This window comes from Pithys albifrons, chromosome 2 (genome assembly GCF_047495875.1).
Source record: "Pithys albifrons albifrons isolate INPA30051 chromosome 2, PitAlb_v1, whole genome shotgun sequence".
In the NCBI taxonomy this organism is placed as follows: Eukaryota; Metazoa; Chordata; class Aves; order Passeriformes; family Thamnophilidae; genus Pithys; species Pithys albifrons.
The window spans coordinates 22090390-22114453 of NC_092459.1; the positions used below are offsets into that span (position 1 = coordinate 22090390).

Genomic DNA, 24064 nt, shown 5'->3' on the forward strand with positions numbered 1-24064 from the left:
TGGAAGTACAGCAAGCCCTTTTGTTAAGGGCCACATTGCTAATTGCAAACAATAAGATTTTAGTTGTACAGTTGTTAAAGAAAGCAGAAATAATTCTCTTCCTAAGGCAGAAACATTCTGAAGTTATTATCACTATTATTTTTAAATACTCATTACCATTCAGAACTGTCATCCACTTGAATACTGCAGATGAGCTTAAACTACAAAGAAAAGCTTCAACAAATCTTTGCCCCAACCCTTCCCAGTGGTGCTCCCCTCATTTCCTACAGAATCAGCAAACCTAGGAGTGAAGCAGATACCTTTGTGGTTATCAGTGCATGATCCCAATTATTATTTTCTAATCATTACTAACACAATTAGACTTACTATGTGCTATTAGAAAGAATTAAGTTTAGGAGTCAGTGCATAAGCAACGAAGCACAGAGCAGTGGGTCCAGTCTGAGTACCCAGTCCAGCTAGCAACACATTGACCTGTCAGGGACAGCATGTAAACCACACAGAATGAGAGGGTTTCAAGGGAACACTTGGAACAACTGTGTGATTCTTTTGAACTACAACTGTGTTGTCCATATCCAGCAACAGCGCAGTATTTCACTCCTCTCACTGAAGTCAGCCCAAAGTACTGAAACAAAGTTCACCAAACTATAAATTAATGATTCAAGTATTGCTGGCATTCAGTCCTGACTTCATTTTAAAGCAGTCACACGTGGATCCTGAATGTAAGAAACAAGGCCTTAAAATGAAGGTTGGGTCTGGAAATTGTTTGGATTTGTCACCTTTATGGTTCATTATTTTTAACATACAGAAAATAGAGATATCAGAACACCCAGACTAATTTAAACAGGCTTAGTATGAAGAGAGGGGCAACAAGGGCACCAAAGATACTAACATAAGCAAATAGAAAACACACTTTGAAGAATTAGATGCTTGTTTCACCTCCTGTGGAGTTGTGTCCTGCAAACAAGAGGCACCACCACTGGAGCCTCACTGGGACAAAGAGCGAGCCAGGAAAGGCATTACTGCAGCAGAAGAAAGCACCAGGCTCTGTGCAGCACTGCCATGCACACTCCACATGAGATGCTGACACTTAATCCTCCCTGGTCAGGACCAAGAGGAAGGGAGCCATCCCTACCCAAGCCCTCAGCATGAAGCCTGTCCAGGTCCCACCACGTCTCCCTTTCTCATGCTGACCAGGATTGCTGTTCTCCACCTGTAGACTTTTTCCCAGTGAAAAACCTACCAAGCACATTGCCTCTTTGAAACAGAATGGTTTCAAAGCAGCAATGCTCTCCAAAAGCTACAGATACTTGTACTGAAAAATTTCGGAGCAGCTCTAGTTATGAGGGCAAGAGTATGTTTATTTAATTAAATGCAAATTGAAACGGTTTCTTTAATAAAAGCTATTATTAAAATCTAAAAAAAAAAGCAGCAAAGAACTGAGTGAGGTAATTCAGTCACTAAGAGGAACAACAGGATCTTAACTGATAGAAGAACAGCACCTCTAATGGACATAGCTGAAAAATTAGCAGGTCTTCAGGTCAAAAGATCAGAAGCACCGAATGGACTTTTGTTTATCACACTGACATGCATTTTGATGCTTTGCAATCTTAAAGTAGTCACCTGTCAATGTCAAGTTAGAGGGAAGATCTTTCTTATGTTCCAGTAAGATCAGTTTTATTTATGTGTTCATCCTCTGAGAAATCTTACCTCTGGGTCCAAGCCAAACATCAAAGTAACTATTGATTGTTTTATCCAGAACTTCCATTCTACAACCTATTGAAATGGAAAGAAGAGGACAAAGTTAGTTCTTCTGCTCTCGAAAATAGTTTAATTATCTGAACACCATCTGTTAGGGTTAACAAAGAAAATACTAGCATGCAAAAATTCCAGCAAACATGCTGGACTTTCTCAGCAGATACTAAGTACATAATGCTTATTTCAATCTCAGAGTCACTGGTGTGTGAGCTGTACTTCCCATAAAGTATTTAATTGTAGATCTAGATACACAGAAGCTTAAAATAATGAGTACAGATTGACCTGAAGTTCTTTTTAATTCTGTATTTTCTCAAATAAAAAATGGAATCTTGAAAAATCCCTCAGTGAAAAGGAGGATTGGACTTTGAGAAAGCCAGCAACATTGAAATTTTCAAATAAATACTATGAAACTTTTAACAACCTCAAATAGCTGGCAACACTAGCTGGGGAGAAGCAGGGAAGGGAAAAAAGTGAAAACTGGCTCCGTTATCACTTGCAGATAGGTGACTGATTACAGCCCTGATTAACAGCCCATAAAACCAAAGGATCAACAGTCACCGACCTACAGAGAGGGCTGAGAGGCGAGGGAGGAAACAATGTAGGTCGTGGCATGAGCACTTTCAGTTCCAGAAACTGCTTACTGGTAAAACACTACCAGATAAAACTCATCCAGCATTAGTAGAGTGAATTCAAATGTCATCTGTCAGCTTCTCACATGGCCAGTATCATACCCGACCAACACACCGGGGTACTTGAACTGCTGCAGCTCCCTAAGGGTAAAGAAGGAAAGCAGCAACACTTTCCACCAGCAGAGACAACTGTGCACGAAGCTGTTCTCAAGAGAACAGGAAGTAATTTTCTTCTTTATTAAGAAAAAAACAAAAAAATCCCAACCCTTTCAATTCCTCTTTTCTACCCAGAACTGCATTAAGCTTTCACTAATTAAATTTTATCCATTTTTAACAGGATGGTTTTCACTGATTCGTGTTTCTCCTTTCCTAAAGTAATAATATTAACAGCAACTTTTAGTTATGGGGAAGTAACATAAGCAATGCAAGCTGTCAGCATACTCACAGCTCAAACCAAAACAATTACACCAGTTAACCTCCAATTTTTTTCAGTTCTAGCTAAACAAACATCCCTCTTCCACCTGTGAAAACCCTGCCTCTAGGGCTTTTCTGAGTTATACAAGTCAAATTAATAGTATGTCCTCTGGTTTCAGTCAGCCAGGACTGAAAGCTCCATTTCTTCCAGGTCCACCAAGAAAAGCCAGTAAGAATGCAAAGAGTGGTCTCTCCCCAGTCCAAAGCAGGACCAGGAGCCTCCCAGCAACCACAGGGGCTTTGACCTCCCATGGGACCAAGAAAACACAAGGGGCTTAGACATATGCATTTATATCATGTGGGCTTCGATAGGGAAGTACATCCCTTCCACCGCAGGGCCCCAGGCAGGAGGCTGATCTGCTCCTAAGGACTTCTGGAGCACCACAACCCACGGTTCTTCCCTGCAGGGCTCTCAGGGGCACACAGAATAGACTTTCCACTCTGTGTTGAACCGCTCTGGACCACACAAAGCCACAGAAACATCCCCGGAATCTGGTCACCAGGCACAAACAAAAGAGCTAGATTAAAATAAGCAGAAGTGTTAAAACTATTTTGTAGTTCCAATTCATGCCGGTTTTATTCTCTGACTGAAGAAGTCCAGCCCAAGTAAGTAAACACTTTGCAAGAAAGTGCATTTTTGGGATTACCTCACCTCACCAGCTATGGTACACAAACTGTGAGCATTTGTGTGAATGGCCACAGCACTGGCACACTGGTGTCCCAGGATTAAGGAAATTTAAGTGAGACAGCCTATGCTGTGTTATCAGAAGCAGGAATATCAGAAAGGCTGTGAGAAATGAGTAATTCCGAGGAGAAGAAAGACAGCTAGAGAAAGAACCTTTTTCTTCTTTCACTCCACCTCTTTTTTTTCCTCTACAATCTGTCAGCTATTAAATATTGCCAGGAAAAGCACTCCATGGCGGATAACTAACTTGGTTGTTTGAAATCCCCACTTACTCTATTTGTCTGTTGCTCCTTTGATCCAGTACCCATTGATCTGGTTACTCAGCGCTGCATCAGCCAATAATCTGCATCTGACTTCAACTCCCCTTCTCACAGGGGAAGGCTTCAGACTGGGGAGTTTCAAAAACAAGGGCTCACTACATAAAAATGTATAAAACCTTCTCAATTCAGAACTGACTTGCTGCATACTGTTGTTTCCTTGACACTAAAAATGCATATAATGTAAATGAGACAAATAAGAAAGCAAAAACAAACTCTGCCTAGCTATAGCAAAGATAGGAAGAATGAAACTCCATGTTCAACCCTTCCATAAAATTGGAAATAAAACTCATTCTCCAACAGAATGAGTCTTTCTGCAGAGGTCTCAGCTTTTTTGGGCTGGTACCCCAAAGCGCCTTTTTGAGCCAGCATTATCAGACAGCATACTGTAAAAGGCACAGCAAAGGAAAAATTACTCCTGGTGTCGATTTCCAGAATTTGCAGAAATTGTTTCAAAAGGAACTCATTTGTGTAACAGAAAAACAGAAGGAAACAATCTGCTTTTGTTCCAGAGGGGGTCATGTGAAAATGCATCAAGTCTCCTGCCAACAGCCACACAACATTAAACACTGCTTCAACGGCAGCAACTACAAGGGTTCTTTTTTAATTGGAATAGTTAACCAATTCAGAGGAACATCGACTCCCAGAAAAATTAAACCACTGGCCATTTGAAACACTGCAATCGACATGTTTCCTAATACTGAAAGTAAAGCAAATTCTGCAGCCGATCACATGTACAAGCAGATCAGCAGCAATGCCCCTTTACCTGGGAGTCATCCCATAGCAAGGCACACTATTCACAGACTCACAGAATTGTTTGTGTTGGACAGGAGCTTTAGAGGTCATCTAGTCCAACCACCCCAACCACAGGTGGGACATCTACTCAATGAGGTTGCTCAGAGCCCCACCCAACCTGAGCTTGAATGTTTTCAGGAATGGGCATTTACCACTTCTCTGGGCAGCCTGTTCCAGTGGTTCAACACTCTCACTGTAAAAACCTTCTTTACATCTAGTCTAAATCTGCCCTCTTTTAGTCTAAAACCATTGCCCCTTGTCCTATCACTACAGTCTCTATCAAAAAGTTTGTCCCCATTTTTCTTGTAGGCCCCCTTCAGGTACTGGAATGCCACAATAAGGTCTCCCTAGAGCCTTCTCTTCTCCAGGCTGATCAGCCCCAACTCTCTCAGCCTGTCTCCATAGGAGAGGTGCTCCAGCCCTATGATCTCCTCTAGACTCACTCTTGTAAGTCCCTTTCTTTCTTGTCTTGGGATCTCCAGAGCTGAATGCAGTACCCCTGGCGGGGGTCTTACAAGAGCAGAGTAGAGGGGGAGAATCACATCCCTTGACTTGCTGGCTTTGTTCCTTTTGATGCAGCCCAGGATACAATTGGCACTCTGGGTTGTGAGCACACATTGCCAGCTCATGTCCAGCCCCTCATCCACCAGCAGCCAAAGTTCTTCTCAGCAGGGCTGCTTTCAATCTTCATGCTGTGGATTGCCCCTACCCAGGTGCAGGACCTTATACTTGGTCTTGTCGAACCTCATGAGGTTCCCATGGGCCTATTTCTTGAGCTTCTCCAGGTCCCTTGGGACACCAACCCGGGCATGTCAACCACCCCACTCAGCTGGTGATGCTGCCAAAATTGCTGCAGGTGCACTTGATCCTGCTGTCTGTGTCACTGAGGGAGACACTAAACAGTACTGGTCCTGTATGGACCTCTGAGGGACACCACTTGTCCATCAGGGCTCTGAGCTGCTGACCACTACCCTCTGGATGTGATCATCCAACCAATTCCTTATCCACCAAACAGCCCACCCATCAAACCCGTATCTCTCCAACTCAGAAGAAGGATGTTGTTGGGGGACCATGTCAAAGGCCTTACAGGAGAGCAGACAGAGGATGTCTGTAGTCTTATTCAGTGCCTACAGTCAGAAAGAAAAGATGACCCAATTATGACAGACAGTACTTTTTAAAACATGTACCTCTATATGCACCAGTATTTTTTTCTTACCTGAGTTTCTACAGTGCACAGGAAAAAAATCATTCTCTCTGCTCCCAAATTTTACCAGTGCAGTAAGGCCTCTGAAACCAAGTTGGATCAGAGTCTGGAAGCACTCGGGCTTACCACCTAAAGATTTCACTCCTCCAACCCAGAAAAAAACACCTATCTGATGTTTTAAACAAAACAAGATTACTGGACTTCAGTTCTGCAACACAAACATAACAAAGGCTAAAACTTGCACCTTGCCCCAACAAAGTCAAGCCCCACCATTAAAGTTATTACTTTTTCAATAATCCTCTGGACTTTGACAGACAGTATTTTTTGGACATCCATAGGTCATTTTGCATCCTTGCTTCACTTCTGGCTTTATGGGCTGGGACAAGCCTCATGCTCCAGCAGCCAGCCATGTGTCTGGGCAGAAGATGCGAGCTCTGCCCTGGCTGCTCAGTCCAGGCACGGATGGCTCTGGTGCTTTTTGGTGTGACAATCAAAAATACACTACAAAGCCTTTTCTTGCAATATATGTTTTTTAAAGTTCATTTATAAAAAGCATTTCCTACAGGCTACAAGTATTGACAACTCGCTCTTCTAATGCATACCAATACTGTTTGAGGAGAGGGCTACCAAATACTGAAGGATGTCAATCAGCTCCTGCCCTCCAAAAGGAAAGTCTCTCCTATACTTTCCATAGAAAACACATCCTGGGGAGTTTATGCCAAAATGGAACTTAAGAATTCTTGGTCACATTTTAATGTTGTTTCTTGAGTTTCTTCTTGGAGTAACAGGTGCAAAGATGATGCACAAAAATATAAATGTTTGCCCTTTGCTCCATGGCCCACTTTTTAAGCAAATCAAACAGCAGCAAAACCCCATTTTGAGCTGAAAGTTCAAAGCAGCACTAGGAGCTTGCTCCCTTTAAGCAGGATCCTCCAGCTCTCCCCCTGCTGCTCAAGAACTCCCTGAAACAGATCCCAGCTTTCACATCTAAGTGCCTGAACTTGAGTTCCAAAAAAAAATCCCCAAAATAGGCATCTAAATAATTGTGCTGGCTTCTGAGAGCAACCCGCTGTCAGGCCTGGCTGCTCAACCTTCTTGGAAAACAGCCACTTTCACCGTTCTTAAATTAGGACTTTCAAAGCTAATTTTAGGCACTTGTTTTTGGAAATTTGGTTTGTGTTTTCTTGTTTAAGTGATGTTTCCCAGCCCCTGACACTGCAGAGGTGACTCCTCTTTTTCCTCCTCCAAACGCACAAAGCTCTTCTAAAAAAACCCAATGATCACTCTGCTGTTTGCTTTTGTAGATGTACTGGAATTGAAAATGCTCAGCTGCTTGAGAGCTGGAAGACAGCACTGATAATCAAAGCTGTCAACCATTTTCTGTCCATTTGCCAAAGCTGTCCAGTTTCTCCTTTCTATTCCCAAAGTGTTAACCACCCCTTGTATGTATTCCCTTTGCCTTTCAACTTCCTGCCAACCCCAGATTATCCTTTTTTCCCCTTTCTGAATACCCTCTTAGGTCCCAAGCACGATAAATGTTAGCAATAAAAAAGCAGATCAGAATAAATTATAGTGCATGTTGATCTGAAAGTGTAGGTACATTTCTTTTATGGGAAACCAGGTGAAGTGTATGTGCTGTGGGTTTTGCACTTTAGTTTTCTTAAAATACAAGAAACTATTTTTAAACTTTATTTTGCATCTGCATCTCTAGCAAAGGGATGCAGATTTTTGGCCCCCTTGCATCAGCAGCAAACCCTCCAGCTTGCTGCTGACACATCGGGACCCGCAGTGCTGAGCTTTCACACTGCCTTGCAGCACCAGCATAAGGAAGTTGAGAAATAAATCATTTGTATAAAATTCAGGTAAGCATAAAAACTGCAGGACAAAGGAGAGAAGCAAGTTTTGAACAGTTTAACCTCAATGGGATTTCAAACCATTTGGAAATGCAGAGGGTAAAGAAGACTTGGACAGTTAACTACAGGGAGGCAATTTCATGCCATTACTTTTCCTATCATTCCACCCCCCAACAAATCCTTCAGTAACAGTTCCCTTCATACATAAAGACAGTTGTAATTACTTTACAGAATAGAAACAAATACAAGAAAGAATACTGCAAAACAGAGTAACTAGTTGTGCTCCATACCCAGTAACTCATTAAATCAGAATCTAATGATCTTTACATAGAAGAGTTAAGAAAAATTGTAGGTCCTTGCAGTTTTATTCACACTTTCAGCAGATCTAAACTAGCTTGAGCATCCTACAATTGGGATGTTCACACAAAATTCATTCCCTTGCAGTAAACAGCACTTGATACGGCAAGGGATTATTTCAAGCAGTGGGAAAAGACCAAAGGCAATGGCCAAGCAGGAAGAGCAAGCTGGAACCAATCACACAAAGACATCCACGGACGTACTAAGAATCAGTGGAAAATCACAGAATCATAGAATTGATTGGGTTGGAAAAGACCTCCGAGATCATCGAGTACAACCCTTGGTCCAACTCCAGTCCATTTACTAGATCATGGCACTCGGTGCCACGTCCAATCTCAGTTTAAAAACCTTCAGGGATGGTGAATCCACCACCTCTCTGGGCAGCCCATTCCAATGCCTGATTTTACTCTCTCTGGGAAGAATTTTTTTCTAATATCCAACTTAAATTTCCCCTGGTAGAGCTTAAGCCCGTGCCCCTTGTCCTATTGCTGAGTGCCTGGGAGAAGAGACCAACCCCCACCTGGCTAGAACTTCCCTTCAGGTAGCTCTAGACAGTGATGAGGTCACCTCTGAGCCTCCTCTTCTCCAGGCTAAACATCCCCAGCTCCCTCAGCCTCTCCCCATAGGACTTGTGCTCCAGTCCCTTCACCAGCCTTGTTGCTCTTCTCTGGACTTGCTCCAGAACCTCAATATCTTTCCTGAACTGAAGGGCCCAGAACTGAACACAATACTCAAGGTGTGGCCTCACCAACACAGAGTACAGGGGAAGGATCACTTCCCTGGTCCTGCTGGCCACGCTATTTTTGATACAGGACAGGATCCCATTGGCCTTCTTGGCCACCTGGGCACACTGTTGGCTCATGTTGAGCTTCCTGTCAATTAGTACCCCAAGGTCCCTTTCTGCCTGGCTGCTCTCCAGCCACTCTGTGCCCAGCCTGTATCGCTGCAGGGGGTTGTTGTGGCCAAAGTGCAGGATCCGGGTCATCACTGTCTCTCCATCCCAGAAGGATGCATCCAGCATCCACCTACAAATAAGGATCTTCCATTATTGCAAAGCCCACCCTGGCAGCAGTAGAACTGGCAACCCTCAGCACTACAGTTTTCTCAACACATACATTTTCCTGGAATAAAGTGTTCATTGGTGTATTCTGTGCCCAGACACTGCACCCACATCCCAGCACCGCGACAGCGTAAACTTCCCTGGTGCTGCCACCTTATACCCCGGTACTGTTAGAGCAACACCGTGCAGATTGCAGAAGTATTTACAGAAATAAAACATGGAGGGAGAAAAGTCAAAGCATGCAGGTTTTTTCAACTGCTGTGTTTGTAACAGCTTGAAACTGTAAAATGTGCAAGGATGCTGCACAGACAACTCCTGTGTGTAGTTAAAGAACTGCTTCCATTCTTTTTATTTGTTGTTTTTTTTTAAATGGGAAAGAAACAGAAGAGAGGCTCTGTAGCAAACTAGGTTAGATGGAAACAGGGAGAATATGTACATGGCACAAGAGTGACAAGTTGACTCTTTTGTAAGGAAAGCCAAAGCAGAGCATTTGCTACATAGTTTTGCCCCACAGCTAGGCTCCCAAGCAGGATGGCAGTGTTTATTAACAGCTACTCAGAATCTGAAACTCACTCCTTTTAGTGCAACTCACAATGGAAAATCAGCCTCAGGAAGCCTGGGAAGCTAAAGAGAGCTCAGAAGGTGAAGGAGTGAAAAGCTAAGTCCAAAGGGCCATAAGGACCTCAGCTTTCATTTCTGGTCTCATTTCTCTTATTCAAGTGCCACCTGCAAGATGGTCTGAAAAACTCTTCTCCCCTTAAATAACAGGACACCTGTAATCTCTGTCTGTGTACGTCACTGAAATCAGCTTTCTACTTCCACAGGAGAAAAATAAAGTTACAGTCCCAAAGCCTACTTTAATGAGCTTTCTTGATCAAAAGACTGCATTTTTTAACAACAGAGCTGATGAGACCACAGCCAGCAAGATCAAAGGATAGGGAAGCCCAGCCTTGAATGATCATTACCAATAGCAGAGCTCAAGAGCACTGCGTACCTTCAAGACAGTAAGCGTCAATTTACCTTTCCTTTAAATGCCCACATCTCACAATTGAACAAAATTTAGAAAGCAAGAAGGAGAGAAAAAAAAAGTTACAAGTGGGACTGTTCCTTCACATGAACCCTCATTTCCTCCAACATGGTGCAGCTCTGGCACTGAATCTGAGCACTGAGAGAGCCTTTGCCACCAGCTTGCCCCTTCCTCCTGCCAAAATCCTGCTGCATTGAGCTCTGAACCCAGGGGACATCTCGAGAATAAAACTGGAAGTATAGGACAGATCTACAATTCCTGGTTATCTTTTTGCATTTAATAGCTTGACACATGAAATTTACTATCTAACCCAAAGAAGTACTTTACATTCTTCTGCATATGTGAAACACTGTACAAAGCAGAAAATGCCTGCATGCAGCTACCCAGGAAACAAGGTTTAGCCATAAAAAGGTTATCTCAGGGTCACATGCTGACCAGACAGAGCAATCAAATAGAAAGTGGAGAAATTTAAAAAATATCACGAAGCTGAGGGTGACAGTCACAAAGGTAATGCTACACCATGCAAATCTGACCAGTACAGGGATAAACACACACAAAACCTGAATTAAGATGCCCTGCTAAGATGTGAAACTACAACCCCTGTGTTCAGGTAGGTAACCGATACCTTTCGGAGAACCACTCGTGTTTTGGAAACCAGATCACATTGAAACAGCACACAAGTCACCCTTAGGTAAGTTACAGTATGTTAAGTATTTACACATAAAATTACAAGTAATACACTGAATTAGTTACATTCTTCAACAGAAGTGAAGTGAATTTCTACACTTTTACCTAAAGGAAGAAAAGATACAAACTGACAAATGTAAATGCACTCACTTGCTTTGCTGCTATTTCTTCATATGGCCAGCCATGCTAAGCTAAGGCAACCTTAAGACTTTTCTATTTTCCTGCTGTACTCCCGTGAGACATGAGTTGCAGCTGTACTAATACCTGGTGCCATCATTTTAAGATGCTGAACATCATGCCAGACAGTACCATCATCCACAATTAACAATAATAACAAAAGTCAGGCAAGTATGAAACACAGAATCACAAAATTGGAAGGGTTAGAATCGGTCTCTGGAGTTCATCCAGTCCAACTCCCCTGCCAAGGCAGGTCACCTAGAGCAGGTGACATAGGAACGCAACCAGGTGGGGTTGGAATGTTTCCAGAGGGAGACTCCTTGACCTCCCTGGGCAGTCAGTTTCAGTGCTCTGCCACCCTCAGTGGAAAGAAGATCTTCCTCACTGAGGTGAAACTTCTTGTGGTTTAGTTTATGGCCACTGTTCCTTGTCTCATCACTGGGCACCACCAAAAAGAGTATGGCATCATCCTCTTGGCACTCGCCTTTGAGATACTTACATGCATTAACGAGACCCCCTCTCAGTCTAGGATAAACAGGTCCAGCTCCTCCAATCTCTCCTCATAAGGGAGGTGGCTCCAGACGCCTCATCATCTTTGTGGCCTCTGCTGGACCCTCTCCAGCAGTTCCTTGTCCTCCTTGTACAGAGGAGCCCAGAACTGGACAAGGTACTACTGATATGACCTCACTAGAGCAGAATAGAGGGGAAGGATCACCTCTGTCGACCAGCTGGCCACACTCTTCCCAAGGCACCCCAGGATACCATTTGCCCTCCTGGCCACAAGGGCACAATGCCAGCTCATGAGCAATGTCTCATCCACCAGAATTCCCAGATCCTTCTGTACAGAGCTGCTTTCCAGTAGGTCAGCCCCCAACCCATACTAGTACTTGGCGTTATTCTTCACCAGGTGCAGTACGCTACGTTCTGGGGAACACCACGAACTACAAGCCTCCAGCTGGATTCTACTGCACTCATCATGACCCTCTGAGCTCTGCTATTCAGCCAGTTCTTGATCCACCTCACTATCCATTCCTCTAACCCATATTTCCTGGTTTTACTACACTTGCTTCATACATTCAAAAGCACTGCAGCAAGGGCATGGTCAATACTCGAATTTGAAGTAATGTATCTGCTTTCAATACAGGGACAAACCAATATCCACACCAACAGCAGGCAACAGGTTTCCTGCCCAACCCTGCAGCTATCCTGTCCTCTGCAGGGCAGCAGTCTCCTGGGAAAGGGAGCACCAGATATGCATCCTCTGCCTCACTGCTTGTGCAAAGTCTGTCTTGAACATCTTCAGCAACTTCCTCATTCCTAAAGATAAGCATCTCTGTTCACATGGCATTTTTGCTACTCACTCCAGTTGTGGTGTTGGCTCGTGCCCATCAGGAACCATCAGGCTAACAGCCACCACCACATCATCTGTGCCCCTCAGTTCAGGAAAGATATTGAGGTGCTGGAGCGAGTCCAGAGAAGAGCAACGAGACTGATGAAGGGACTGGAGCATAAGTTCTATGGGGAGAGGCTAAGGAAGCTGGGATTGGTTAGCCTGGAGAAGAGGAGGCTCAGAGGTGACCTCATCACTGTCTAGAGCTACCTGAAGGGAAGTTCTAGCCAGGTGGGGGTTGGTCCCTTCTCCCAGGCACTCAGCAGTAGGACAAGGGGCACAGGCTTAAGCTCTGCCAGGGGAAATTTAAGTTGGATATCAGGAAAAAATTCTTTCCAGAGAGAGTGCTCAGGCATTGGAATGGCATGCCCAGAAAGGGGGTGGATTCACCATCCCTGAAGGTTTTTAAACTGAGATTGGACGTGGCGCTGAGTGCCATGATCTAGTAAATGGACTGGAGTTGGACCAAGGGTTGGACTTGATGATCTCGGAGGTCTTTTCCAACCCAATCGATTCTATGATCTCATCCTTCCTCTAACTTCTCCATTCATCCAGGTCCATAGCTATAAACCCATACCTAAGGCATGTGAGGTGTCAACGAGCAACGAAGAACAGATCTGACACCGCTGCAAAGGCTGCTTTCATTCCTTCCCTACTCTCCATCCTGTTTGAGTGAAGAGAACCTGGAAAAATTGAGGTAGACCCAAAGAAACCAACCAAGATCAGCTTTCAGCTGGGTCCATCCCACTGCCTGATCCACTGCAGGAGAAGCACAAGGCAGGCAGGTGGGTGACAAAAGAGGTTTTGCCCGACTGCAGAGCCATCACATTGCACCCAGCAAGGACCCGTAGCAAAAAGAAAGGCAAATAAAACAGACAGACAAAATGTTTAAACCAGAATTCTGAAAAGCTACTAAGAAAAGGCCAGAATAAAACACAAGAATTGAAGAAAAAATAAAAATAACAAAAGATCATACAGGAAAGGTTATGAAAAGCTGACTTACAGAGATTTCTTAAATATAATTGTAGTAGCATGAACTGATAGATTATTGCACTGTAAAGGGCAAACAATGAAAAAAGCCCCCAACCCTTAAATGTTCAAGGCAGGTCAGATGGAAAAAGGCAAGGGGGATATGGGACAGGAGACCATCAAGAGACCCAACAGACAGATCAGCAATAGGGGTGTTTTCAAAACAAGGCAACCCGAATGTTTTATTACGTTTAAACACAGCAAAATTATTCCAACAGAAACAGAGCTAATGAAAATTGATACACAGAAAAAGATTGAACTAAAAAGCTAAACAGACAGTGAGTATGACCAAAACCTCCTGCTACATACTGGCCAGCCTGCAGCTGAGGGCTGTGAGGATAGAGAGGAAGAACTCCCTTTGATTCTCAGCCTTAAAGCATGTTATACGGTGAGATATAACACACAACTTACTAGTGATTTGAGACACATCTTGAGCACAGTAGCGCAAGACTAAATTTCAATGCAAAGTTTGATTCTCTGATAATATCAAGCATTTTTTACTTAATGCTCAGAGCTTATAATTAAATTTGTTATATGAGAAAAATATGCTGCTATATAATTTGTGATTTACATATGGAAAACCAAACTTTTTTCATTACGCTGCTCATTTCCGGAAAGTGAAAACCTGCCTTGAAGTGCATTTTTAAATGCTCATGTTTTTTCAGAAGTGAAAGATAGGACAGAATTAAGTTGTGATTCACCAGCCACACTTGTAAAGCAACTCTTTACCCTCTATAGCAAGACTCTGTGCACAATAATTATAAAGATGACAACACATTAAAAGTTGCTCAGCAGGTAAATCCAAACTTTTACGTTCTGAGTGCACCTATTTCACACATGTTTTGTACAGATTGTGTAGGATACAGAATAATGATTCAGGCAATGAAATTGCTTATTCATGTTGGCAGCTCTCTGAATGCTTTCCCCTCTGGAATCTCAGCACCACCACAACTCTGTTTTTACTGTATGCTAAAAGCAAAACATGCTTTTGTGCAAAAAACTGTTCCATGAACCAATTTTTCAAGTATCAAAGACAATTCCAGTGGCTGCAGGTTATTCTTCCACTATGTTTTTATTTCCCTGTAATATAAGCCCTCCACACTGATGTGTCATCTCTAAACAAACAGCTGCAAAGGGACTCTTCATTTAAATAGATGTGCTATTCTGGACCAGGGAAGGTAAATGCTCGAGTTCATATCCCCATGCAGGAACTGGTGCATGGTGGAAGAATAGGGTATGAAAACTAAAATCCCACCAAACTCCCAGATTTTGCTAACATTCTTCTCTCAGCTTAGGTGGGAACTGGGTAAGAGTCAGAACAGCGATGATGCTGCAAGGGAGGAAGTGTCAAAAGCCACTGATGGCTGATTAGGGTTTCTTCATTGGCTCAGCACAAAACCCAGCCCTGCTCCTCTGTTCTGCAAAACAACCTCTCAGGGCATTGGATGAATTAGATTTTTAAAAAGCAAAGCCTGAAAAATAGATAGAAACAGAAATATGGAAGTGTGAAAAGGCACAGCAAGGAAAAACAAAGTGAGGGGAAGGGTGAAAACCCCCTTAACTTCATTGCTAAGCTCTTTCACAGATGCAACTGGCAACTCACAGTCCCTCACTGCAGGTTCAAAGACGGTCACCTTCTCCAAAGGCCACGCATCTCCTTTGGAGGCAACACAGCCCGAAAGGATGTAAATAAAGCACTTACTCTGAAATGATCATTTTTCATACACTGTAAGCAGTGGTTAAAACTTGGATACAGCCCTGTGTTCTCATGAAGTGCATACTTCGGGACTCAAATCTGTATTTTACCAGCTTCATAAATGTGTATTTTAATACACAAAGCCAAATCCCATGAACACATAGAAACTGCACTGTGCGATAGGCAATTGATACTTGCTTTGGTGCATTGTGTGAGCCTGACATGTTTTGTGAAACCAATAAGTATTCAGTCTGCACAACCTGAAATCATGATAGCTTTGCAATTGTTCAACCAGAGTTTATATCTGAATATTTGAACTAAACAAGTTCAGCACTGAATTCAGAAGGAATGAGCCAATCAAGATGGACTTAAAAAAAAAAGCGAGAAAAACCCCTGAAAACAACATTAGCAGTCTCTTCCTGTACCATAATGCAAACCACTTAGCACTGGTGATAGAATAAGAAATCAATACAACAAAGTACCAAAGGATATTATTTTTGTTCTGCAAGGCACAGCCAGACTTGCAGCCTTCTTTCTTGTGCTTCCAAGGGAGATGATGGCAGTTTGAAAGAGCAACAGAAAAGGTAGGGAAGTTACAGGTTCTGGGAACCTGTCAAGTAAAAGAGGAGGATCAAGTATGGCCTCTGGAGAATTGCCTGGGAACCTAATGAAGGCTGCAAAAGCTGAGGACAGAGGGTCACGGTTTGACCCTGGCTGGCAACTGCTGCTGCTTGCTCACCCCTGGTGGGATGGGGGAGAGAATCGGAAAAAAGTAAAGCCTGTGGGTCCAGGTAAGAACAGTTTAATAAATGAACTAAAGTTAATCATCATCATCAATACAACAACAAAACCACAGTAACAAAACAACCACAACCACAACACCACCACCTTGCTCTCTGCCTCTGTCTAAGGGTTCTGTCACCCTCTATATTGCTGGGGTTGTTCCCTTGCACTTGTGTTTTCCTCTAGCCCTTACACTGCATTTCAACCTCTGCAGACGGTGATAGGGATGCTCATCCCAAATTTCCCAGCCCACAGCTTAGGCTGATTGCTAGGGCCAGGCAAGCCCAGCCATCCCTTCTAGAGCTGGAGCAAACAAGGGGCCTGCAGTGGAGACCATGGTCTAACCTGCACCTTCTGAGTGGCACACAAGTCAGAATTCAATAAAATATGAAAAAACCTGCTTAAATCTTTTGCAAGAGGCTTTTCTGCTTAGACCTGTTAAAGAGGCAGAGAAAACCCCTAAGTAGCCAGGCCTGGTGGACTGGCAGCTTATTTTGTGACACTACATCACCTATGTTAATAAAAAAGAACATTCTGCACTGCATAACAAGTGCAGGTATTTCCCCATTAGTGAGGCTTCATGCCTGCAATAAGTCAAGCTCACAAGACTAATGTAAACCTTAACAACACACCAAAAGGCCACTGTACATGCAAGAACAGAGAGGATAAACTACAACGGATCAATGCACGACTGCAACTAGGACAGCCAGCCGAGAGTCTGCACCAATTCACAGGGTCTGTGAGCAGCTAAGACCAACCTCTCCATGCCACTACAGCAAGAGAGAAGTGAACCACCAAACTGCAATCAGACACTCACCATAGCCATCTACTACCCCACAATCCACAAGACACATACACACAAAAATGCAAGCACAACTATCACTGTGTCCTTCAAAGCCAAATCCTGAACTGTGTACCTCTACCAACACTGTCCTGGAGCCATAACATGAGTTCTTGCTCAAAAGCACACAAGCAGCCACATGAAAGAACTGAACCTGTAGATGCTTTCTGGTAAGCACACGTGCCATGCACCCGAAGTAGCATATCACTTGAACTTCAACATGCAAAAAGGTTTCTCAGGTTTCTTTCTCTAAAGGGCAGGGCGATGTTAAACATTGGAGAATGTCATCCTTCTAACTGGTTAAAGGTTTAATTATTGTTATTTAAGTCAAAGGTTCTTCCTACTGTTTGGCAAGGATATGATTCTCAAAATGATCATTCAAAACACTAGTATTTTTAGAAGGAACGCGAGAGCAGGAAATACTCCTTCAGGAAAAGGTTAACAGAACCTTTCTGCTTCAATTATCTGCATAGAAATAGCATATCTAAGGGGAAGCCTGTATAGATTAAGGTATAAAGGCCTATAGTTCCTCAAGTCTTCATCAGCTCAAGTGAACCAACCTGAGGACACAAGACCAGCTCAAGAACTAGGCCCCCACATTCCAACAATTAGTTGACAATTGATACAGTAATGGCAAACATAAGACTAGGTTTCCTTTTTTCCACTTCTAACAGCTTCAAGATCTCTATTTGAATATGGATGCCATGGTTTTCACTCAGCTGCTCCTCCATGAAGTTATGGTCTGCTCCAGGGAAGAAGGCATTTTCCCGTAACTAGCACTTGCTAAGGGCTCCTTAGTCAGCATGGGCACAGCAGAAATATTGCTTTAATCCAAAATTATTTCCAGCAGGTTTATAACAGCATGAAGGTAAGGGGAGGGGGAAACAAAAGGGAGCAATCCAAACTAGCTTAAGAATTAACTAACTAAACATATGGATCAAGACCATAGGACACTTTGAGGTGTATGATGTGGTTTAATAAGCTAAACCACATTATTCTGCAAATTAACACTTGTTAGTTTTTGTCTAACACTGGTAGCATCCTTAAGATGACATAACAAAAACGTCCATCAACAGGCATAAAAGCTGAAGTGTTACCTGAAACAAGGACATCGTCCTTTGTGAACTCAAGTATATGTTTTACAGCAGGGAGCCTGGACAGGCGCATACAAAGAAAGCAATTACCCTCCAGTCACTGCAGAGACAACTGGCAAGAGGAGAATCAGTTTTCTCAAGGTCACAGAGGGAGAGGAGCACTTTTAGGTGATAACAGAAGAACGGTCACTGTTCATATCACTAACCCAGTGTCTCAAAGGGGAGGGTTATGTGAGGATCAAAGAGCAGGGCAGAATTTGAGAAAGTAGCAAAAGTTTTCTTCCATATTTGCTGTAGCTATGAACAAGCAAGTTTTATCTCCTGTAAATATTAGTGCAACTCATCGTATTTAGTCATCGCCCAAAGCATCTCACCTGGCAGGCAAATGTTCAGTACAAAGTTTTGACATGGAGGTCAATCAAATCCAGACAACTTTAGCATAAATACAAGTTCATGAAATGTTTTTATATTTCTACCTGCTCTATAGGGTACTAGTCATTAACAAAGTTATCATAAACGAAGCACAACCCCCATAGCTAATGCATCTGTAAAATCTCTACACCTGGTAAGGGAGTTTATTTGACTAGCACTGTGCTTTCTAAATGCACACTGGTTTGTGTTTCACAGGAGTCAATCATTTCACCAAGGAATTGAAATAATTCTCCAACACATCCAATACAGCAGGAAAACATTTACTGACAACATCCTTCAGGCAAGTTTGCTCTTGTGCTCTTATTTACCCTGTAAGATAATGTGTCCTAAATGCCAAAACACAAAGAGAAAACAAGGCAATAAATTTCAGGAGATTAATTTCAATTGACACATCTAAGGAGAGCCACTCTGTACACAACAACTCTGCGAGTTATTTTCCCTAGTTAGTTCAGAGGCAGCATTTCCTTGTCAATCAAAAAATCGATTCATGTCACTGTTTGCATTATCTTTATCAAACAGATATAACTGCTGTCCTGTTGGATGATGGGGACAGGTTTCAGTGCCTTCAGGAATCCAGATATAAATCACTTCTGCGAGTCAGCATTTAGGAACTGCAGGGATGTCAGCCTAGGCAATGCCCTCTTAACCGTATTGCTGCAATATCAAATTGAAACAGCCTTAGGAAAGGTCACAGCAAAGCAATCTGACCTGGAAATGAGTTTTTAAACAGACCAATTTGTATGTAATTCATTGATTACCCTTTTTATTTGTCCCTGTATTTGTTCTTCCATTTAAGGAAAAAAGCATTTCCAATGCAAGGTGTTTGTATTGCAGGATTCTTCTGATTTTAACACATTTAAGAATCACAAATTAGCAACTATATTACATATGACAAACAGCTACAGATTACAAGGATTATTGTCAGTTTTGTGAAGTGTCTGGATGCACATGGAGCAGCGAGCTCCGACTGTCATGCAGAAAGCATCAACTTCAGTCTATTATGTAGTCAAACAGCTTAGAAAAGCTTATGCTGCATCCTGGAAGAACATGATTTTGTACATTATAAAAACAGGAAAACAAAAGCATGACTGCAAAGAGCTGAGGCAAACAGCACCCAAAGTATTCCTATGGCTGAACAGTTTCATAGATCTCACCCCTACACAAGTAATTCGAGACAGGGCAATGAAAGAGGATTGGGATTAAGAGGACAAAACAAATGATTTGTTCAGTTATACAGTGGAGGTTACAGTAAACAGCATCATTACCTATACATGCCTTCACAAACTATAAGAGCTGCCTAATCTAAGCGGACCTTAGCTGTGAAGAGTCAACATTTCCCTTGTGATCCATTTTAAGACAGCATGCCACACACAGAAGTGAAACAACATGCCAAGAAATAACAAGCAGAGGTTTTTGAGGCTCTGCTCTTCATCAATGAAAGAACACCCCTGCCTCTCTTTCTCCGAAGTCAGAAAACCCTCCCGTCTGGAATTAAAAAACACATGCCACTGTGAACCCATTTCCTTCAAAAGGCTTTCCCAGTCCAAAAGGGCCTTTCTGGCATGACTTGTCCCAAGGGATGGCTCTGTGCACAGGACAGGAGCTCTGGCTTCCTGCTGCTGTGAGAGGAACTCCAGATCCAGAGAGCTGACTAGGCCACCTCCTGTGTCAGTTGGAAGGTGACACCTGACATGTCACTGAGCCCACCCTCCCACTCAGTCACTGCCCTACAACCACCACACCGCTCCTGCCCTGCCTGTTGAGCAGGAGCAAGGACAAACACCCCTTGGTGACAGTCTTTTAGTGCTGGCTCCAAGAGGGACAGAAGGACAACAGTACACAGAGGCACAACACCATGTTAACAGGGCACTGTAGCCAATTGCTGTTTCTCTCCCAAAAATTTGTCTCAGGTGGGATGCAGACAGTGTTAACTGGGAGATTTGCTTTGTGTGCCACGGATGAGGGCTGCTGAGAGTACCAGAAGGCAGAAGACATTTTAACCTTGTGCTCTGTATGGGTGGTTTTTTTCTCCTGAGCTCAGCAGAAACAGGAGATTTTGATGTTGCAATGTTTACTGCCCAAAAATGAGGAAGGTAAAGGAGTGAGGTCAGCTCAGTACTTGAGAGCATTTAACCAATTACCAACCGAATGTCACTTACAAGGAATATGCTTTCCCAAGGGGATAGTTCTGGATCAGGCTCAGCACTGGGGCTTTCCATCTATGGCTGCCAGACTCAAGCACCAGGTCAGCCTGAAATCCTCAAATATTGTCAGTTCGCCCATCATTCCCAAAAGTCTGAATCTTCAAACACATTTCCAAAATTCTGTTCCTAACAAGTTGCAAAAGAATGAGCAATTAAAGGAATTGTCTGGAGGCCTGATGGACTTACAGTATTATTTCCATTTTTTTGTTCTGTTAATCTTACCTTCTTTAATGCCTCTTGTAAACAACAAAAAACAAAGGTCAAAAAGCAAATAAGAGATTAGACCAGAGAATTCAAAACATTTTATTTCAATTCTGGCTGTACAAAAGGCAAGGAAAACAACATGAAAAATTCTTGCTCAGAAATGTAAGAACAATATCAACTTACTAAAAATATTGCAATACATAAACCCAGGTCAGATAGCACATAAACTAAGTATCATTAATGATGCTATATTTAAGTACCAAGTATGCATGAGCTTTAATCAAAGATACTCCATCTGATCAGCTACTGCTCTATAAAAGGCACTAACTCACAAAAAGTGTCACTGCTTTTTAAAAAGCAGAGTGAGGCACGCAGACTATCAGCCAGACCCCTTCCCAGCTTGCAAGACAAAGCCACACTGCATATGCATTTCACTGCTGCTCTCTCTGGTTTCATTTGAATGCTAAAACACAAGAGATTTAAGGTAGATGACTTATCATAGTACTTACTGATAAACCCCAAAAGTAGGGTGTCCAGCGCACATTAAGTACACAACGTGTACCTTGTAATAAGTTCAGTAAAATCAAGCAAAATTTTGGCATGTCTTTTAGGGCTCTTGACCCATGTCAGCTGGCAACAGCATCCTCGAAGGCAAATCCACTCTTAACTTCAGCAAACTCAGCACAGTGGTCCTTTTCATTTGCTCCTCAGTTCACATAAAGCTGGCAAGGGATCTCCATCCAGCTAACCCCAGCCATCTCCAGGTACCACAAGTTTGCTGGTGAAATACTCCCTCTGTGCATACAAATACAGCTTCCCCCCAGGCAGCGTAGATGCCTTGGCTACTTGCTGTTCTGAAAACAGACTACGTTTAGTGCACCCTAAATACATGAATACTTTTATAAAAAACTCTAGCTTTTATAAGCAGGATCAGACCATCACGTGTGCCACAGGCTTACTCTCCCTGACACAGCTTCCACTGCTGTTAGCAGCGGTAAGAATGCACCAGTACTTATCTCTAGCAATGGAGTATTTTAACAGCAGAGAAAAATCTCAGGCTGCAACTGCACGGAAGGAACAAAAGTTCAGAGTGAAATATACTGCAAAACTCCTCAGTGTTCTTCACAAGTTCTTATTAAAACTAACTAAATCCCCTCTTTTTACACTAGCAGCTTAATACTGATGCAGCAGCACCGTCTACCCACATCGACAAAAACTTCGCGGCTGCAAACCCTCCACCCAGCCACGGCCACCGGCGATAATTTAAATCGGAGGCTTAAGGCAGGCCCGCAGCTGCCAGGTCCTGGCAGGGAGCTGCTCTGGCAGAGATATCCTCACCCCGGAATCAACCTGGCCCAAAACTCTGGCGAAAGGCTGTGCCGCCCCGGGAGCCGCCTGCACGCCTGTCCTCCTATGGTTTCAGCTGCAGGGCGTGTTTCCATTTGCACTGAGCGGTTTCGCAGACTTCCTGATCGGAAGCATCCCAACTGCAGCCATGCCCCTGCCTTGTTTTCGCTCACCATCGCTGGCAGCCGGCTGAACTCTTGGCTGGCGTTTTTCCTCACTACCCCGAGTACTCTGCCATGGCACTGAATCCCAGAGCATCAGAGATCACCCAAGCACTGAGAATACAAATGAGCCGTACGGGGCACTGCCGTTCAGCTGTGGCTGAGCCATGCATGGAGCAGGCGGTGCACCCACCCAGCTGCCGGAGCGAGAAACGCCTCGTGTCCCCTGCCAGGAGCCCTTCTTGCTGAGCAAGCCAAGGCGCTGCTATTCCTGCTCAGGTCTGCAAAACTGGCCTTTTGTCTGCAGACTCACAGCACAGACTGGTGCCGGAAAACTCTCTGGGGTCAGACCCTCAGCTGCTTCATCCCTGGGAATCAGGGCAAGGGAATGAGGGCAGAAAAACAGCACGCGCAGGCAGGGAAGGAGAAAACGCTTATCAACTGCCCAAGACAATACTTCGCATAATCCCGAGCACTGCCGACTTCTAATGCTGCTCGTGCTCAAGGGCTTCCAGGAGATGGAAGAGATAAAAGCAGTCAAAGTTTTTAAGAAAGTCTCTGCACAGGCATCTGACATACTGACACATTTCTATCGCATGCCCTGCTCATTCCCTAATGCTTGTACCCTTTAAGCACCTGGATTTAAAAACGGGCCGGCACCTTTCAGAAGCACCGCACATCTCCATGGCGCTGCTTTAACGCGGCGCCTGCCCCATCCCACACACAGACCCGGGAATTACCCGTGCCAGTGCCTCCAGCTCCAAACCAACAACGCGGTCAGGGGCTCTGGGCAAGAGCTCAGGGAGAGAGAAGGAGTCTTCCCTCCCGCGCCCGACAAGTCGCTGCGCTGCCCCGTGCCGGGCTGTTCCGCTGCCCCCGCCGGCAGTGGCTCCTCTGCGGGGCCGGGCTGGCGGGATGCGCACCCCGCACGGCCGCCACGGCGGGGAAAGCGAGTCAGAGGTTCTGTCCGGAACCGTGGCCGCGCTCAGCCCTCCCCAAGCTCCCCGGGGAAGCAGCCCACGCCGAGGATAGAGGCTGAGGTGCGGGTCTCCTCCCTTCCTGCCCGTTACTTCTCCCCACCCCATGCCCCGCCACGGCGGAAGGCGCTGCCGCCGCCCGGGATGCAGTATCCATGGCAATGCGGGATTGCATCATGCTCTCGAACTGCACCGGGGGAAAGACGCTCCCGGCGAGAGCCCCGGCCCTTCCGCCGCCCCGTCCCCTCCCTCCCCCGGCCTCCCCGCCACTGCCGGCCCCGGCCCTGGCCCCAGCCCGGTCGCTCCCTGCCGGATGCCGAGCCCTCCGCTCCGCCGGCGCTGCCCCGCACTTGTTGCGCGCCCCGCGGAGCGGCGCCCCCCGCCCGCCGCGGCCCCCGCCCGGTACCGACCCCCCCCTGTACCCCGCATCCCCCTGCGGGCCCGGGCGGCCGCGCCGCATCCCGCCGCGGGGCGGGGGGCGCCGGCACTGCCCTGGCTGCCACCCGGGGACGCGGCCCTACCTGGCGGCGGCGGCGGTGGCGCTGGGGGCGGCGGGCGGCACCGGCCGGTCTGTCCCGCTGCGGCGCCGCGGGGCGGGGCCGGGGGCGGGCGCGGGGCGGGGGGTCCCGCCCCACTGCCGGCCGTGGGCTGACCGTGACGTCAGAGTGGTGCGGGGGGCTCACGGGCAGCGGCCGAGGGGCGCTATGACGTCACGGGGTGTCGGGAGCCAATGCGGTGGCGGGGGAAGGCCCGGGAGCGGCCGCGCGCGCCGTTCCCGCCGCCCCGCGAGCGGCTCCGAGCGCGTCCCGCGGGTCGGACCCGCGCCCGGGCCGGGACAGCAGCGGCGCCGCGGGCGGGCGGGCAGCGGACCCCGTGAAACACAATA

General features: G+C 45.1%; 1 protein-coding gene across 2 annotated transcripts in view; it reads right to left on the reverse strand.

Annotated features, from left to right (window-relative positions):
* Positions 1 to 23802, reverse strand: part of ELOVL5 (ELOVL fatty acid elongase 5) — a 38418-nt gene extending 14616 nt beyond the window's left edge. Inside the window, exons 1-2 of one of the 2 annotated variants that reach the window (XM_071548479.1) lie at positions 23700 to 23802; positions 1708 to 1773 (exon numbers count right to left, since the gene is read on the reverse strand). In XM_071548479.1, the coding sequence (XP_071404580.1) occupies positions 1708 to 1765 (58 nt within the window). In that variant the 5' untranslated portion in view covers positions 1766 to 1773; positions 23700 to 23802. Of the gene's footprint in view, positions 1 to 1707; positions 1774 to 2176; positions 2196 to 23699 lie in introns of those variants that run through there. The other variant, XM_071548480.1, reaches the window with a different exon arrangement.
* Positions 23803 to 24064: the final 262 nt, after the last annotated feature.